The 17,255-nt window shown below is 36.1% G+C and overlaps 8 protein-coding genes across 8 annotated transcripts; 3 read left to right on the forward strand and 5 right to left on the reverse strand.

Moving 5' to 3' along the window:
* Nucleotides 1-136: 136 nt before the first annotated feature.
* On the forward strand, nt 137-2,888 carry C9374_010452 (uncharacterized protein; the record flags this gene model as incomplete). Its single annotated transcript, XM_044685998.1, has 3 exons — nt 137-977; nt 1,032-2,559; nt 2,642-2,888. 3 exons carry the CDS (start codon nt 137-139, stop codon nt 2,886-2,888), a joined length of 2,616 nt encoding a protein of 871 aa, XP_044543882.1.
* A 116-nt stretch (nt 2,889-3,004) lies between these two features.
* Nucleotides 3,005-4,122, forward strand: C9374_010453 (uncharacterized protein; the record flags this gene model as incomplete). Its single annotated transcript, XM_044685999.1, has 2 exons — nt 3,005-3,680; nt 3,743-4,122. 2 exons carry the CDS (start codon nt 3,005-3,007, stop codon nt 4,120-4,122), a joined length of 1,056 nt encoding a protein of 351 aa, XP_044543883.1.
* A 33-nt stretch (nt 4,123-4,155) lies between these two features.
* C9374_010454 (uncharacterized protein) lies at nt 4,156-6,255 on the reverse strand (the record flags this gene model as incomplete). The annotated part of the gene is made up of 1 exon (XM_044686000.1): nt 4,156-6,255. The coding sequence occupies one exon, from the start codon at nt 6,253-6,255 to the stop codon at nt 4,156-4,158; it is 2,100 nt and encodes a 699-aa protein (XP_044543884.1).
* A 1,455-nt stretch (nt 6,256-7,710) lies between these two features.
* C9374_010455 (uncharacterized protein) lies at nt 7,711-8,813 on the reverse strand (the record flags this gene model as incomplete). The annotated part of the gene is made up of 2 exons (XM_044686001.1): nt 7,711-7,844; nt 7,907-8,813. The coding sequence occupies 2 exons, from the start codon at nt 8,811-8,813 to the stop codon at nt 7,711-7,713; spliced, it is 1,041 nt and encodes a 346-aa protein (XP_044543885.1).
* An 89-nt stretch (nt 8,814-8,902) lies between these two features.
* On the reverse strand, nt 8,903-11,068 carry C9374_010456 (uncharacterized protein; the record flags this gene model as incomplete). The annotated part of the gene is made up of 1 exon (XM_044686002.1): nt 8,903-11,068. The coding sequence occupies one exon, from the start codon at nt 11,066-11,068 to the stop codon at nt 8,903-8,905; it is 2,166 nt and encodes a 721-aa protein (XP_044543886.1).
* A 105-nt stretch (nt 11,069-11,173) lies between these two features.
* Nucleotides 11,174-12,757, reverse strand: C9374_010457 (uncharacterized protein; the record flags this gene model as incomplete). Its single annotated transcript, XM_044686003.1, has 4 exons — nt 11,174-12,084; nt 12,149-12,257; nt 12,368-12,509; nt 12,606-12,757. The coding sequence occupies 4 exons, from the start codon at nt 12,755-12,757 to the stop codon at nt 11,174-11,176; spliced, it is 1,314 nt and encodes a 437-aa protein (XP_044543887.1).
* A 207-nt stretch (nt 12,758-12,964) lies between these two features.
* Nucleotides 12,965-13,324, reverse strand: C9374_010458 (uncharacterized protein; the record flags this gene model as incomplete). Its single annotated transcript, XM_044686004.1, has 2 exons — nt 12,965-13,078; nt 13,169-13,324. The coding sequence occupies 2 exons, from the start codon at nt 13,322-13,324 to the stop codon at nt 12,965-12,967; spliced, it is 270 nt and encodes an 89-aa protein (XP_044543888.1).
* Nucleotides 13,325-13,389: 65 nt separating this feature from the next.
* On the forward strand, nt 13,390-16,946 carry C9374_010459 (uncharacterized protein; the record flags this gene model as incomplete). Its single annotated transcript, XM_044686005.1, has 2 exons — nt 13,390-13,444; nt 13,909-16,946. 2 exons carry the CDS (start codon nt 13,390-13,392, stop codon nt 16,944-16,946), a joined length of 3,093 nt encoding a protein of 1,030 aa, XP_044543889.1.
* Nucleotides 16,947-17,255: the final 309 nt, after the last annotated feature.

Here is a 17,255-nt window from a genome sequence, read left to right on the forward strand (position 1 = left end):
CTAATAAGGACTGTAATTGGAAAAAAACATTAGAACTCCTCAAGTTCGTCCCTCACATCCCTCGTTCAAAACGTTGTGTGAGGACCAAGCCTTTTCTCTCCTCAAGTCATCCTCATCATCATCATCATTCAACATAATGACGAAAATACATCCCCAAATCATTTCTCCAAGAGGCTCAGATACAAGCTTCTTTTCTTCCATGTATTCCATCACGCCATTGGATTTGAGGCAACAAAACGTAGTGGAAACAAACCCCAACAACGTGAAGGAAGAATTAGTTCCAACCAAAAAACCAACATCCTCAATCCAATGCCTCTCTATTGTAACGATCATTATTTTGATTTCATGTGCACACGTCTTTTCTTCAACGGTGTGGATTGCTCTCTTCAGCACGAGCATGTCATCTTCCATGGACCGATTCGGAAGCGATTCATTTGAAAAAATAGCCTTCAACATCCACAACATTCTGCGGAGCACATTGATGATTTCGGAGAATGTAAAGGAAAGTGTATCAACGTTTGATGTTCACAACATGGAAAGAGTTGGGCAACGATTATTGAAATCTTCCAATATCTACTTGCCCTCACCGTTGTTGGCATCTGTGTATTTTGGTGGAGCTCTGAACGGGAGCAGCACGGGACCACTCTCAAATTACACATTTTTTGCTTCTTGCCAGGATAAAGAGTGTAAGGAAATTTCCTCACGTCGTATGGAGACAGCTACTTTCAACCAATCACACATTTTGACGCTACTTTCATTCAATGGTCCAACTTGCTCTCCCACATATTTTGATTCGCTTACAAACAGAACCATAGTGAGTTGCATTGTTTGGCATTTAAACAATCAAACATCGACGTTCGATTGGTATTTTGGCATTGATATAAGCACTGACACTTTGTCAAGATTGTTGCCAGTAAGCTTGGGTCAATCAACAACAGCATTAATTTTGGAAACAGGAACAGCAACTGTCATTGCAGGTAGGTTTCAAGAAAATTGTGTTTAATTGTTATGATCAACAATGAACTATTTAGCCAATACTCCTATTTTAAGAAACGGCATGAGAGAAACCATTCACACATCCAGCGATCCATCCACAAGAAAAATAGGACTTAGTTTGTACGACAACGTGAATCAAGATTTTCGCTCCATTTCTTGCTCGAGCATTGTTGGTTTTAGTGCACCTAGCGGAGTCACACGAGCTCATAGACTGTGTGAAGATTCAGGCCTAGATTGGGTCATTGTTTTTCATGAATCTACTTTTCAACAGGAACTTGTTATTGGAATCATCATTGCTTCTCTGATTAATACTGGAATTGGATTTATTGGAATTATTATGGGAATTATTATCACAGTGAAAATAATACAACCTCTAGTGGATGCCATTAATGAGTTTTCTCCACCTTTCCAAAACCAGCTTGACAAATCTAACTTCAAGCATTCAAGTATAAAAGAAATCCAATGGATACAGACAAATTTCATCGCTTTAATGGATGTACTTAAGAATTATAGATCTTCCATTCCGCCTCACATTTTAGCTAAATTAGATGCACCTAAAGAAGCAAATAGTCTTAGAGAAAGTATGCGGGAAAAATTACAATCACACAATTCAGATTTTTCTATTGTCAGCTCAAGATCTCATAAGGGAGATGACATGGTTAAACCATTATCGCACCACGGGTTAGACCAAAGAAGAATTACGGTAGCCTTATTTTATCTAGAAGGTTTTGAAGCTTGTTTGAAAGAACTTTATCACACGGATGTAGTTTTGATTTTGAATGACTTTTTAAACGTAGTTCAAAAAGTTTGTGAGACATCTAATGGACATCTTGGCCAATTTCAGAACAATACGGCAACCATTTCTTGGAATTCAGCCAATGAAATTGCACTTCATGAGCAACAAGGCTTGATTTCATCAATCCAAATATTAGAGAAGCTACTATTTGTACAACAGTCAAAATGGAGACAATCAGCTATGCCCTCAGACGTGGTAAGAACGCTAGGTTTTAAATCAGCTCTTCTCTCTCAAGACGTGTTGTGCGGAGCCATTGGAACGTCACAATGGAAAAGCGTTTCAATTGTGGGAAGCAATTCTTTTAACTTGGATCTCATCATGAAGCATGCCTTGAAATTAGATGTTGATATAATTGTGACCTCTGACATTTTGCATGCAAACCACAATTCTTTTTCACACAGATACGTAGGCACAAAGATGCTTTACGATTTTGATGAGATTATTTCTCCTTACTCTTCGACAAAGGACAATATCAATAGTATGAAAAAGAAACCAACCAAATTATATCAAATAGGCGAGGCCATTGAGCAGGTTGCCACCGACACAGAATGGATGTACGAACTTCAATCCTCGATCAACAGATCAGAAAAATGGAAATATTATAACGATGGAGTTAACTACATGCTGGAAGGAAACAATGATTATGCTATGCATTTGTTTAAAATTCACATGGCCAACTATCGAAAAATTAATGAAAGCGACGACAAGGCTGCCGCTTACATGATGAAAAAATGTACAATGAATGGGAAAATGATGAAAAAGAATTCGTATGTCCAACATTAGATTATTTATTCCTAAAAAAGAAATTGACCAATTTCATCATTCCATTGATTGCAAAAGTTAAATTAGGATGAACACAGAACAAACGAAAAAAATGTTCAAAAAACCTCCAGAAACAGAAAATCCAGAATACTCGGCTGAAGAGAAAAAGCCATCCGATGAAAATGCTGACAAAATGGCCCATGACTTAGAGAGACAATACGCCGTTGGAGTTCGGGCTCGAACAAGTCGAGAAGAAGATTTAGAAAGGATGAGTAATTCACCTGTCGGAATGGACGAAGATACCACACAACCGATCAATCGAACGATTATTTAAGCCCTGAGAACGCACCATTCCTTCATCCACATCTTGTGTAAATAAAATCAGATTAAAGTCAACACGAAAAAGTGCAAAATAACTTCAAATAAAAAATAAAAAATTTGTTCTAAAAAATGCCTTCCCCCACATCATCTGCACCATCCACACCATCAACATCATCAAATTCTCTATTTTCGAGTTTTTATTCTAAACCGTTTTGGATGGGTTCATTGTTTGGTGCTAGTGTTTTATCCCTGGGATTTCTCATCGGTTGTTTCTATCAGTCCAAAAGAAACAAGAAAGATATTTTGGAATTAAAGACTCTCATGCAAGCCTTACAGAAAAATCAACAAGAACCAATATTGAATCAAAAACGAATTTCTTCTAATTTATCGGAATGTGTGGTAGGAAATCCTGGTGATGAAATGGCATTAGCAGTTGAAGATCCTAATAGACAACCATCACCAGGACAACTCAACACTTATCAACGATTGTATCACAAGCCAAAAAGAATTTTTTTAATTCGTCACGGTGAGAGTGAGGGTAATATTGACCCAAATGTGTATGCTGTAAAACCAGATAATAAGATTGAATTAACAGAATTGGGAATGCAACAAGCCGATGAAGCTGGAAAGAAATTGAAACAAATTATTGGTGATGAAAGTGTGTGTTTTTTCATCAGTCCATACAAACGTTCTGTACAAACATTCGAAATGATAGCTAAGCATTTTGGAGGAAAAGAAAATGTTTATTATAAAGAGGATCCTAGATTGAGAGAACAAGATTTTGGTAATTTTCAAGATCCTGCAGGTATGTGAAAAAAGATTTATAGCTCTTATTGAACTTTCATTGTCTTGCTCAATGAAATTAAGATATCAAAATTAGACAAGAAGAAAGAAGGAGATTTGGAAGTTTTTATTATCGCTTTCCTCAAGGTGAGAGTGGAAGTGATGTTTTTTGTAGGGTTAGTTCATTCTGTGGAAGCATGTTGCGAAGTATGGAAGAACATCGGCAACCTTTTGATAACTATGTATTAATATCACATGGCTTGACATGCCGTCTATTCTTAATGAGATATTATCATTGGTCTGTTGATACATTTCATGCTTTGTGGAATTTAAGTAACTGTCAGGTTGTGACCATGGAATTGCAAGAAAATGGAAAATACAAAATAAGAGAAAAGTTAAAAATTGATGATGAAAACTTGCTTCCCACCAGTGATTTTGCAGAAGTGAAAGAAAGTGCAAAATAACTTGATTCAATATTGTTAACTTGCACCATTCATTTATTTACAAGCACTGTAAATGCACCGTTTCAGGTGTAATGCAGTCTCTTCTGTAAACGATAGACCATCGGGAAATGGATTAATGACAACCTTTTTGTCACCGTTAATAGATGCTGTGGAGGTAGCTGGGGACAGCTCTCCAGGTGAATTTAGAATGTTATTATCTTCACCGTCACTATCCACAATTTCATCAAATATTGATGTCCTTTTCTTAAATTCAGATGTTACATTTTTCTTCTTGTTAGTAAACGAGGCAATGCTGATGTTGAAAATGGAAAATGAAATGTCTCTAAGAGCTTTTTTGTCTTGTTCTGGTTTCAAAATATCATTGCTCAAAACATCTACACCACAAAGAGTGAAAATTCCAAGCAAGGTAAAGATAACAAAGTCGTGTCTGGTCTTTAAAAACCTATCACAAGCAGTGTCATAGGCAATACTTCCGTTTAAAAGATTTGTTTCCTCAACACTCGACCCAAGATTTGATTGTAATTCTGTTCTGAGCATACGTAAATAAACTGTCAATTCTGTCACTGCTCGTTCTCTTTCTACCTTATTCTTAATGGGAAGTGAAAGAAATAGGAAAAGAGTCTTTTTGTATTCTACAACACTTCTATCACTGAGTTGCTTTCCAATTCTATTTAAAATATGGGAAATCTTGTTGATAGTTACGTGTTGAATCTTTTTACCTGAGCAAAGAATTTTCACCCAATCCTTGATCGTGAGCTTATTCACTTCTTTTGCAGGGCATTTTAAAATGATATTGTCCACTAATGATAAAACTTCGTTCATCAAATCCAAAACAGTTCCATTTTTACAATTTTCTTGGGACTGAATTGGAGAATTGTCAGACACTAGCAGGCCATACTGACCCTTTTGGTCTCTCATTGGCAACGTTGTCAACTTTTTGTGAATAATAAGCTCACACAATATTCCTAACATGCAAAGTTCCTCAATGCTATCCGATGCATAGGATTTGACAATTCCAGAGTCAGAAAGTAAAATCATTAAAATGGTTTCTGGAATGGTCATTTTGTGATCGGAATCGACATGTAAGCTTGACAGTGTCGATGCATGATTCACATCTGGAGTTGTACTAGTATTTGGAAGTATTTTCATACTTGTAGGTCTTGGTTTTGTTGTCGTATCAGAACTAGTATTCGTAGAAACATCTGTTTTCTCATCAGACATCAAATCATGATCAGCGACATAATTTTCTTGCTTTGGAATTGGGTCAGAGATGCCTCCAAAATCTAAGAGATCTTTTGAAAAATTATTTCTATTTACATTTCCTTCAAACATGGTTCTGCTTCGTCTCTTAACAGAAGAGCTATCTGCAGACTTGATTCCACTAATCTTTGGATTTTCCTTGAATTCAAAATGAGTTTCATTGCTTTGGGATGATCCACCACTCTCGGAAGCAACACTTTGTCTTGGAGTGTTGGTCGTTGCTGTCACAACTCGAGGAGATATCATTGACGAATTACCAGAGTGTACGGGTGTGACAGTTCTTGGTGAAATCATTGGTGTTTGAGTTGTACTTGTGTTGTTGGAATTTTGCAATCTGTTCTGAGTTGGAGTTAGTTGTTGTTGATGATGGATTGGCGTTGACACCAAGGAAGGAACTGAGTACTGATTCGGATGTTGTGCAAATGTTCCCACTCCACCCGATGACATACCACTCACAGTATGTCTGTGAGAAGGAGGAGATGCCATCGATAAGAGAAAATCTGTAGATTCAATGGTCAAATGAGTGTTCACGTCAACATTGACACCTGGATCAGATGCAAAATCATCTTCAAATCCAATGGTCACACGACGAGGATTAAAACCTCCTGGATTGTTGGATGATGATGTGGTTGGAGTTGGTGTTGATTGGACAAGACTATTAGCTCCATATCGTGGAGAAGTTATCATCATTCCTGTCTGTTGTTGTTGTTGTTGTTGTAGTTGCTGTGGAGAACGAATTGCTGATGGAATAAGAGTGGGCGGAAAGGCTGAAGAATAATTTGAAGCACTTGTTGTACCCGATGAGGAAGAGAGGCTTCCTCCCAATTGAAAGGGATCATCATCGTACGGATTGAAGGCTCCTCGGTGGCTCATGGGTGTTGTTGTTGTTGTTGTGGTGGTGGTAGCGGTTGTGCTGGACATGATATCAAGCTAATAATTTGTTTTTTAGAGTTTTCTAGAGATGAATTCTTAAAAAGGCTTCCAAAACTGCTGGTGCTAAATAATTGGTTGAAAAAACGAGTCGGAGGTACTGCTGATTCAGTCAATTCTTATTGTTGGAACAGGTTTGAGAGAGATGTCAAGATAAATGCTCTTTCTCTACTCATACGATGGTTGTTGTTTATCACGGTTCTTTTTTTTGTTACGAAATTTGTAATTTTATTGTAAAAAGGAGATAATTTTGGAGATTGTAGCGAAAGTTCGATTGAGAAATTGAAAAGATCCAGCATTAGATCTTGTTGTTATTGTTATTAGAAGAAAGAACATGCATGGAACGATTTTAGCAGATTGGCAAGTTTGGACAAAAAGGAAAGAAATCACGCCTGTCATTTGTCAAACTAATGAGAAAAGGATTCGTGCTCAAACGCGCCTTGCACTAATGTTGCCAATTAAGTCACCTGTGCTTCTCTTGTAAGGCTTCTTCTTAACTGATTCATAATAAGGTATAGGAAAAATAAAGAGAAAGAAAAAAAATAAGGTTGTTACATGGTTCCTGTCTTGTTTTAAACAAACAACTGTTTCTATATCTCTTGATGAAACAACCCCGCCTACATTGATCACATTTAACAAATTGTTCGCCCCTCTCGACATACTTTGTGTGTTTGAAGGATTTATTGTCGAATCATCATACAAAAAACGGCCTTAATTAAAGTTGTATCTACGCAAAGAATGTTCTTTGGCGCCTTTTTCTTTTTTCCAAAAAACAAATGCTTAATCCATTGGACGAGTCCAACTCCAGCACATCTCCAACGTGTTCTTGTTCTGAAACAACAAAATCCAATTAGGTTTGGTGCTGGAAATAACCACAGAAAACGGAAACAAGTTAAAGTATTTTGTCAAGACTCACTGTCAAGGACGAAAGCTTTACACAACAATTTCATCGGGACCTAAACCAGTGTCACTAAGTGTCACCTTTGGAATTGATCATTTATAAGCTTCTTTGGCTTTGTGCCCAAAAGTAAGTGAGGCATGTCTTGATGTGAAGGCTCAAAAATTCAGTCCGCCACAATATTCGATATATCTAATAGATCGAATATTCAATTTGCATGATATCACTAACAATACCAATAATTTTGGATTCGTCATGCCTGATGGAGAGTTGAAGCTCATTGACTTTGGAATTTCATATCACAAGTTCACAGAAATATAAACTTTTAGAAAGCAATATTCAGACATTTAAAAAGTTGTTATACAAAGAATAAGTAAATATATCAAAGACGCAACATGGAAAATACCAAGAAATCAACCATGATATTTCGCTAGTTTGATGCATATCAAATTTTGACATTGTTTTTATGACAGGAAAATAGTTTTAGAACCACAACTACCTTAATGCTTATCTGTTGTGCTATTGTTCTCAATAACTTGAACATCACCTGTGCTACTTCTCTCTGCTTGCGTATGAGGATTTTTCTTAATTGAATCATAATAGGGAATTGGAAAAATAAAGAGTAAGAAGAAGACTGAAATTGTAAAAAGATTTTAAATAAATATATAAAAATGTAACAGCTATTTCCAAACCTACCTTTCATTCTATTTCTTCTCTGATCCAATACATCCTTTTGAAAATAAAAATTATAAAATTGAAATACAAATATTGAATGATACAGTAAGGCAAATAGAATGTGAATGGCCACTGAAGTTGACAATTTTTCAATTTGGTAAAACATTCCAAAATTAGAAACCAACACAGAGAGTAATGGAATCATGACTGCAAGCATTCGTATAAATAACTTCTTCTTCGTGTTAATAAATTCTTCAACAACATCTTCCCGTAATTTCTTGTCTGGCTCTATTCCATAAATTTCAGAAGAATTCAAAACTCTCCAATTCATTCCAATACATGCGATCAATGTGAATAGTGTCAAACAAGTGGCATATATCTTCAAATGGTCATATCTGAAGAGAGTGCTCACAAATGCATAAGCAACAGCCACAGCGACAAATGAAATTCGTTGAAACCACTTCTCATTGTCATTATATTCAATGTGTTGAATGCTCATATCATCCGGAGATCTTTTTGGTTTTGAATTTAAAATTGAATATAAAAATCCAAAATATAATAAACTCGACGACATGAAATATTTGAAAATATCTATCGAGTAATTATTTAGAGAAGAAATCAACTCAGTATTCGAGAGATCTTTTGAATTTTTGTAAAATAAGTAAAAACTTGATAGCAATGAAGCTGGTAAATAAATAAATCCAATCATCATCGGAAACAATGATTGATTAATTTCATAAATTTTTAACACACTCCGTAAATAGCACACCCGAGAACCAATCCATAAAATTCCAAAGAGAAAATAAATAAAAGGAATTATAACAAATGGATGTTGTGGTGGATTCAGTAAAACAAGAGAGAAAAAATCATTGGATGATGATTGCAACGTTGAATTCGAAGTGTTGTTCAGTTCTGATTGAGAGAGCATTTTTTAACACACACGTCAACACTTGTATTCAAGGCATAATATATACATTAATTGAATTGAGAAGAAACCAATGGTTGAGTCAATAATGTTTACTTGCTCGTTGGGTCTTTGTCTGTTGTTGAAGGTGCAAACATAATTTCCTCAATGGCCTTTTGAGCTTCATCAGAAAGGTCATCCTGCGTGTTGGCAAGTGTGGCATGCTCTTTTTCCCATCTTTCATAATAAGCTTTAAAAACACTTGTTCTTTCCCGTTCTCTGAATTCTTTCATGTGATGTTCCCAATCAGTCTTGTAATATCCATAGAATAATTGATTAAAAGTCGTAGCATTTGGAGCCAAACCACGTGCTCTCATTTCTCTGAGGATTTTCTTTGCTTTCATGATGTCTCCTCTCTTGATTTCTGCAGCAATGATGGCATTGAATGTTTCAGTATTTGGATGGAAAAGATCTCGGCACAATTTTCTGAGGTGTTTGTACAGATCGACCGTTCTCAAATCTCCATCATAACTTAATGCCTTCAAAGCACCATTAAAAGTATCCATATTTGGAAGGGTGTATGTGCTTGGTGCTTGAGAGGTGTTTTCTTTGCTCGCAGTGTATTCTCTGAGAGTTTTTTCAAGAATTTTCAAAGCTGTTTTCTTGTCTCCAACTTTAGCGGCAGCTTGTAACACTTGGTTGTAATAATCAATACTCAATTTTCTTCCTGTTTTTGATTCGAAATCTTCAACTAACTTTAAGCACTCGGAACAATTTTCACTTGCAGCAGTAGCACATTTACATTTCAAATAATCCATTAGTAATTCCGATTCATACTGTCCTTCTGTAACGCCAGTTTCCTTGTTGACAATCATACGCTTCATACCTTCGTAGATGTCTTTATAGTTGTGTTCATCTCCTGCTTCATAGCATGTGTTGAGCAGCAGTTTACATGTCTCAATGTCTGGTTTCACAGTCAATTCACTTTTCTCTCTAATCATGTCAAAGAGCTTTAGAGCTTCATAGCTTGATCCAGAAGGAATGCAGGCCTTAATTGCTTTGTTTAAAGTATCTGTGGACATTTCAATATTGTTTGCAATCATGAATTGAAGTATTTGGTAAATATCTTTGATTCTTCCTATACCCGCACAAGCATCAATGAGTTGATTGAACGCTCGAGGATTAAGTCTTGGAAAGTTTGGCACCAATATGTCAGTATCGTTAGGATCTTCTGGAGCATCCAGAACGGAAATGTAAGAAGGAGCTTCATCTGTTTTCTGTAAAATAGAGGTCTCATCCGCCTGATCTTCATAAATATGCTCTAATTCAATCTTTAACACGTCATCTACATGTTCTGGATTGATAACAATACCACTTGACTCGTCAATTTCGTCCATTTCTCTACTCGTAGTAGAGCTTGACGATGGTGTCGCATTGTCTGTATCTGCTCCATCATCATCCATTGCGCTCGCCAATCCTTGCAATATTTCTTCTTGTTTGTGAAGTATTTGAAAGTGCTTTTTCATAGATTCAAAAAGCTCAAACGTTTGTTCAGGAAACTTGTTTTCTGAGTAAATATCAATTAAAATGACATAAAGGTCCGTGTCATTAAATGTTACAGGTATGACATCTTCAGGTTTTAAGTGTACCTTATTTTTGCCTTCCAATAGCGAGAGGTCAAACTCTTTCAATTCTCTCTGAAATAATATTTCCATTAATTTGTCAAATAAACTCTGAGCACAAAGTGATCTGTCAAATGAAGATTCAAATCTATAGCAATTCAAAAAAGCATACTTGTAGAGTCCTTCAAGTTGCTCTCGGGAGCAGTGAGATAAACCAGAAATTCTGTCATACTTGACATACAGATATAAATCATTAACGTTTTCACTTGTTGCTTCCAATTCCCCTAATTCCATGGCTCTACATTTTGAAATAAATTCTTCGTATGAAATTGTTGGCTTTAGGAACGATTGGGAAAGAGGAATTCCAGATTCATCTACTCCTAGGGAAATACTCTTGCTTGTTAAATAATCTTTACCACTTTCCGAAGTCGAACTAGCTGAAGAAGCGTTCAAAATACATCTATTTGAATGATATTCTTTTTTTTGCATCAACCATGATGAATCATCTGCAATCTTCGGATTGTTGTTTGATGAAGTCCTTCTAAGAATATGTGATATTATTGATGAAGAACAAACACTCAACGAGGTTGTGCTACGGGATGAAGTAATCTTGTTGAAATTTTGCCATACAATTTGCAAGTAAAGGCTTTTTCGCATTTTTTCAATCAAAATTCTTTTTGAGCATTTTCACTTTATTTCCTTTTTTTTGTTGTCAATCTTAAAGAAAGGATATTGAAAACAGTGTCAACGAATCCATTTGCTTTATTCTTTCAAAACCTCAACATTTTCATTGTCATCATCGTCATCAATTTCAATTCTTCGAATCATCCTTTTGACATCATCAATCAAGCTGTCATTTCTACTGTTGGAATGATCTGTGTTGGATTCCATCCTCACACAAAACAAGTGTTTCTTGTAGGTGAAACAATACACGACATGAAGTGTTTTAGATTGTCCATTTTCAATTTGGTTGAAAATCATTTCATCAACTGTTTCTTTCTTTTTTGCATTGGCGGCTGTTTTTCTGGGTCTTTCATATTGATATCTCCAACATTTGATTTGCTTCTTGTCATGAATGGACATGACCATTCCATTGTTGATGATCTCAAAAGGAGATTTTTGTTTTTTTTCCTCTATTAAATGTGTCACATTCTTTGAAATGAATTCTTCCTCTCCTAGAGGATGATTGCTTGTCATTGATTGGTTTGGATTTTTAGGAACACAACTCTTAGCTACTAGATGTACAACAGGTGGAATTATTGAGGATTTTAAATTGGGATCTGATGGAAGTTTCAGTTGCATTTGAAGCTCTTGATAATCAAACTCATCGGTTCCAACTTCACATTTTGCAACTTCCCAATCATTGGGTACATGAATGTGAATGTGATCACTTCCATGACCATCCTTATTGATCACTTCAAATAAATCCTTCCATCCAGAATCAGAAACATTTTCTTTCGTTAAGGACCTAGAGCTATTTCCTCCTTGTGTTTTAAAAGAATTGTAGGAAAGTAAATGAAGAGATTTAGGACCATTGGGATCTTCCAATACTGTAATTTGAACTTGAATTTTACCAGATTTAACATTTTGCAAATTGATCCAATGGTCTCTTGGGTTATTGGCTGCAAAATATAAATCTTCTTTGGATAGATAAAGTTTACAATCGCCGAGTGCTAGTTCCATGTTTGAAAAAAGTTTCAATTCCATAAATTTCTAACAAGAATTAAAAAAACCTACGATCATCTGCTGTCAATCGATCCCAATCATAGACATTAAAATACAATGTTAAATCTTCTCTATCAGTTAATAACTCAAATTGAAATTCATCATTCCAAGTTGGATTCAACTATGTAAATGAATACAACATAATTTGAAAAAAGTTTTTTTACAATCAAAGAGACAGAAATTTCATCAGAGTTCAATATTGAACATGGACATCATTTCTCATCTACGTACGGTTTTCAGTTGAGTTGTCGTTCGATACAATCCATTCACTAATCCTCCTGGAAGACATTTTTCGTTTGCTTTCTCTACAAGATGACGGTACGTTTTAAATTTAAATTCTTTTGCTTGTTGTTTCAAATCAATGATGACATAACTAGTTCAAAATTAAATCATACAACGATCGGTGTCCATAAGAATTCGGGAAATGACACCACTCAAATTCCGATTTTTCAAAAAATTCAATACTTACGGATCGCTCTTTCCATTGACATCAGCGACAACAAGGTCAACACCTTGTACCAACTGTACAACTAGAGTGTCTCCTTTACGAAGTTTTAGAGATCCTGAGAATGACGACGACGATGACGAATTGGTCGATTTTAAAGTTGGGGATGATGACATTTTTTTGAAAGGTGTTGGTGATCAGCCCTCACTGATTTTCAGACATATCTCGAGAAGTGTATTTATTATTGAAAAGCAACACAAGTTCACGACGAGTGACGATATTCTCAACACAAGTAATGATATGTGTGTTATGTACATTTGGTACAGAATGTTGCCAATTGGACTGATCATTCATGGAGATCAAAAGATGGAATAGATCCAAGACTATTTGTTGAGCTTCAACGCTTGGAATGTTTGCTCAATATCTCGAATGTTTTTAGCTCCAACAGATTGGATTTTCTCAATCATTTGATTCATTCTACGCATGAGCTCTTCGTTCTGTTCGTATGAAAGATATGAAAAATATTTAACAAAAGGTTGAATCAATAGTGTTATTACTCTAGATCTTTGAAAAAGGATCATACGTACGTTAAGTTTGACTTTCTTTAAAAGAAATTCTTCAATAGTGAGAGATTTGTCTTCGTCTGAAATGGCGTAGTCAGATTGGATGTTGTGAGAATTAGTAGTGGTTGCTTCAGTGTTATTATTATTAATTGATGGAACAACATCATCCGAAAGGATCATACTATCTTCGGGATGAGCAATAATGGAGGAGTGTAGAGCTGAATGATGTTGTAAAGGAGAGGAAAATGTTGAAAGTTGTTTGTTGCCATAGGATCCAAAAGGAGCCTTGTTTCTGTTTGGGTAAGATGTGGTTGCTTCCTCACAGAAGAAGATGGATTTTTCTTCTTTGAAGAATGAATGGGTGGAGTTACAGCAGAGAGCATTTATTTTTTTTAACTTTTTTTCAACGTTTCCAGAGAGCGCCAAAATCGAATCGAGTTTTTCAAAGCTTTGGATTTGATCGATTAAATGTGCAAACGGTCAAGCACTTGGTTATCGATCAAAACCATTCAATCTCTCACACAATGATTTCGTTCGCATGCGACTCAAAATTGTTGGACCTTCACCTGTCAATTTTTTAACCCATTCAAAAAATTAATTCTTTCACTATCTCATCATCTCTCTCACACACGAAATTTTCCAATCATCGCTCAGCAACACTAATGACAGACAATACTGAAGAATCCCTCTACTCCACTTCCTCTGACGATGAAGATTTAGACGAAGATTTGGACGATGAAGAATTAGATCTCACGAATCGCCAGACGAACACGAGGATTCCCATCATCTTCATCAACAACAATATCACGACCATGACATTTTGGGCAATGAGGAAGAAGAAGAATACCTGGATGAAAGCACAAGCACCCAAATCAACACTACAACCTCTTCCTCCCATTCCTCAAATAATAATAATAACAACAACAACACTCCTCCTCCCATTCCTCCCAATAAACCGAAATTAACTCCATCCACACCATCCGACAGCGTGGATAGCAGCAGTAGTGAGAGCAGTCATTTACAAGGAACAAGTACAACAACAACAACAACAACAGTAGTAACAACAACAGCCTCAGCAAATTCTCCTCCCGTGCCCGTAAAACCTACACGAACCAATCGGAGAACTATTGTCGACAATGAAGAAGGCTCTTCTCATGATCATCACTCGTCTTCTCCCATCCTCCCAACACAGGGATCTTCAACAACACAAAGCCCTACGGTAGGAACAGTGAGTAAACGTTCTCAATCCATCATGAGATCCAATAGTGGAGGAGGACCCAACCACAGAAAATTATCTCAACAAATCCATCATAATATTCATGATGATGGACAATTCAGATACATGTATGTACCACCGCATCGTCTCGTGTATACCATTGAGACTCATGTACGAATGCTGCCCAATGATTATTCCTACGAAGAGGAATCTAAACAATTTGAAGAGAGAGCAGCTGAGAATGTTACAGAATCTCAGGTCGAACCATTTGTTGGTCAATTACCTTTACCTCCTAATTGTAATTTATTTAAACAAGCTTTGAGATATAGGAATGCATTGGAAGATTTGAATTCATCACATCATCACTCTCATACAAGCAGTAATGTATCGAGTTCACAACAAGTCAATTTGAATCGAAGACCTTCTCAAGGTAGAAGAAAACAAAGTTTGATTCAACAACCACAGGGAAAGCAAAGAAAACATAGTGCGAAAGGATCAGCCTCTACATTGCCTCATGGTGCGGTAAGACATGTTCAAAGTGTCAAGGATCCGTTCCCTGAAGAAATTGCTGGAAAAGGAATTCCTGTGAGAATTGGATTGTCACAATCTTTGAGTACCTCAACAAGTACAGTGACCAATGGAAGTCTTAATGGGCATACGACCTCCACGGCACAATCTCAATTACCTTTCACATTACAAAATCATCAAGATCGATTGTGTGATATTCCTTTCCCTCCTTATAACTCTGTGAATTTGTATGCAAATAGTTTGAATTATGTCTATGAAGATCATTGGCAAGTAGAGAAATCTAGACCTCTTCTCCAAGCAACTCTCGTTTCTCCACAGATTGATGATGACCGATCTAAATGGAGAACTCGTGTTCTCAGTAGATTCCCAGTGATGCAAGAATTGTCAGAACGTCTTTATCCTCTTTGGAGAACGATTAGTTTTGGTGAATTGTTTAACGCTGGTAGAAAAGAAGTACGAAAGAATCTCAAAGAAGAACATGTCATGAATATCATTATGCAACATTTAACATTTGAAGGGTTGAAGAAAACTAGAGCAAAACTTGAAGAAGAAGCACAAATCAAATACGAAGGTATTGATGTGGATCAAAGCTTACTTCACGCACTTGCCAAGGAAGCCGTTAAGAAGTCAGAAAAATTAATGGATACAGTTATTTGTGACAAATTTTCACCAGCTTATATTCAAAAGAATAAGGGTAAAATTTTGAAGGAATTGGATGAACTATTGAGTCTTGAATTTGGTATCAACAATGATGAATTTGGTTCATCTAGAAAGCGAGACGAAGATGTCAATATCTGGAAAGAACCTGAAAGACAAAATGAAATTGTTGATTTTGATCCTGTAAACAAATCCGAACACTTCCAAGCAGGATCACTCAACAAGGTCATTGAAAGATTAACCATGCCAACACAAGATCAACAATTTATTGATATATTCCTTAACACATACATGGCCATTACATCTCCAGAGACTGTTCTTGCAAAATTGTTCCAACGATTCAGAGTTCCAAGTCATTTCACACCTGATGTTAAAAACGGAGTTCAATCAGGTGTCATTCGAGTCTTAATTATTTGGCTCGAAAATCACTTCCATCATTTTACGAATAACATGTTACAAAGAATTCAATCATTTTTGGATGAACAAGCTCAACAGCAAGCCAAAATCAATAAGAGCAGAAAGAAGATTAACGAAATTATTTCACAAATGCGAAATAAGAGTAACAAGCCAGAAGAAATGCAATTCCGACCAAGTGATAAAATTCCAGATCCCATCATTCCGTTGGGTAAAATTTTCTCTCCAGATCTTGCTGTAGAAGATATTGACGGCGAAGAAATGGCAAGACAATTATGTCTCTATGAATTTGACATGTATTTTGCCATCAAATCTGAAGAGTTGTTGAATCAAGCATGGACTAAACCTAAATTGAAACATCGTGCCACCAATGTGATTGCCATGATGAATTTCTTTGAAAATATTTCACTATGGGTTGCAAGTTTAATTTGTAGAGGTAAATCAACCTATGAGAGAAAGCACTCTTACAAAAAGTTGATTATTATTTGTGAACATTTGAGAAAGCTCAACAATTTTAACACGCTCAAAGCAATATTGAATGGTTTTGAAACTGGTGCTGTGAAGAGATTGAAAGAAACAAGAAATGAATTGGGAAACAAATCGAAAGAGGCTGAGACGGTTCTCAAACAGCTCATGAGTGAAGAAAATAACTACAAACGATATAAGGAAGTATTGAAACAAAGCTCAGTCCCTGCCATTCCCTATTTAGGAGTACATCTTCAAGATTTGGAATATATTGAGAAGAATCATCACGATTTTGTGAAGAATACCAATCGAAATGGAAGTGAATTAATTAATTGGATTAAGAGAGAATCACTCTCTGAGGTAATCAAGGAAATCAAACACTTCCAAAATCCAATTGGTTACAAATTCGTGAAGGTCTATCAAATTCAAGAGCTCATTCGAAACATGCCTGGCAAAGTTCCCAATCAACAATCACTCATGATGCTCAGTTATAAGGCAGAAGGAAATTTCCCATATAACTAACACCACACTCCTCTCTGAAGCTCTTTGCAACAACAATATCACCACCATCATGAAAATCTCCTCTTGTATGTATCATTATATCTCATTCATCATCGTCATCACATTAAACCAATGAGGATTCATTCCAAAATATTCAATTTCTTGTGGTAAGCGCCAACAAATTCCAAATTGGAACTTTTTTGAAAGAAAAAAAACTCAATCCCTGAACTCATTCTCTCTATAATAACAAGTGTTCCTTAATCCATCATCTGCAGCCGTTACTCCATCCGTTACGAGTTCTATTGTGCCTCTCACAATATCTGATCATCA

This window comes from Naegleria lovaniensis, assembly GCF_003324165.1.
Source record: "Naegleria lovaniensis strain ATCC 30569 chromosome Unknown tig043, whole genome shotgun sequence".
NCBI lineage: Eukaryota > Heterolobosea > Eutetramitea > Acrasida > Naegleriidae > Naegleria > Naegleria lovaniensis.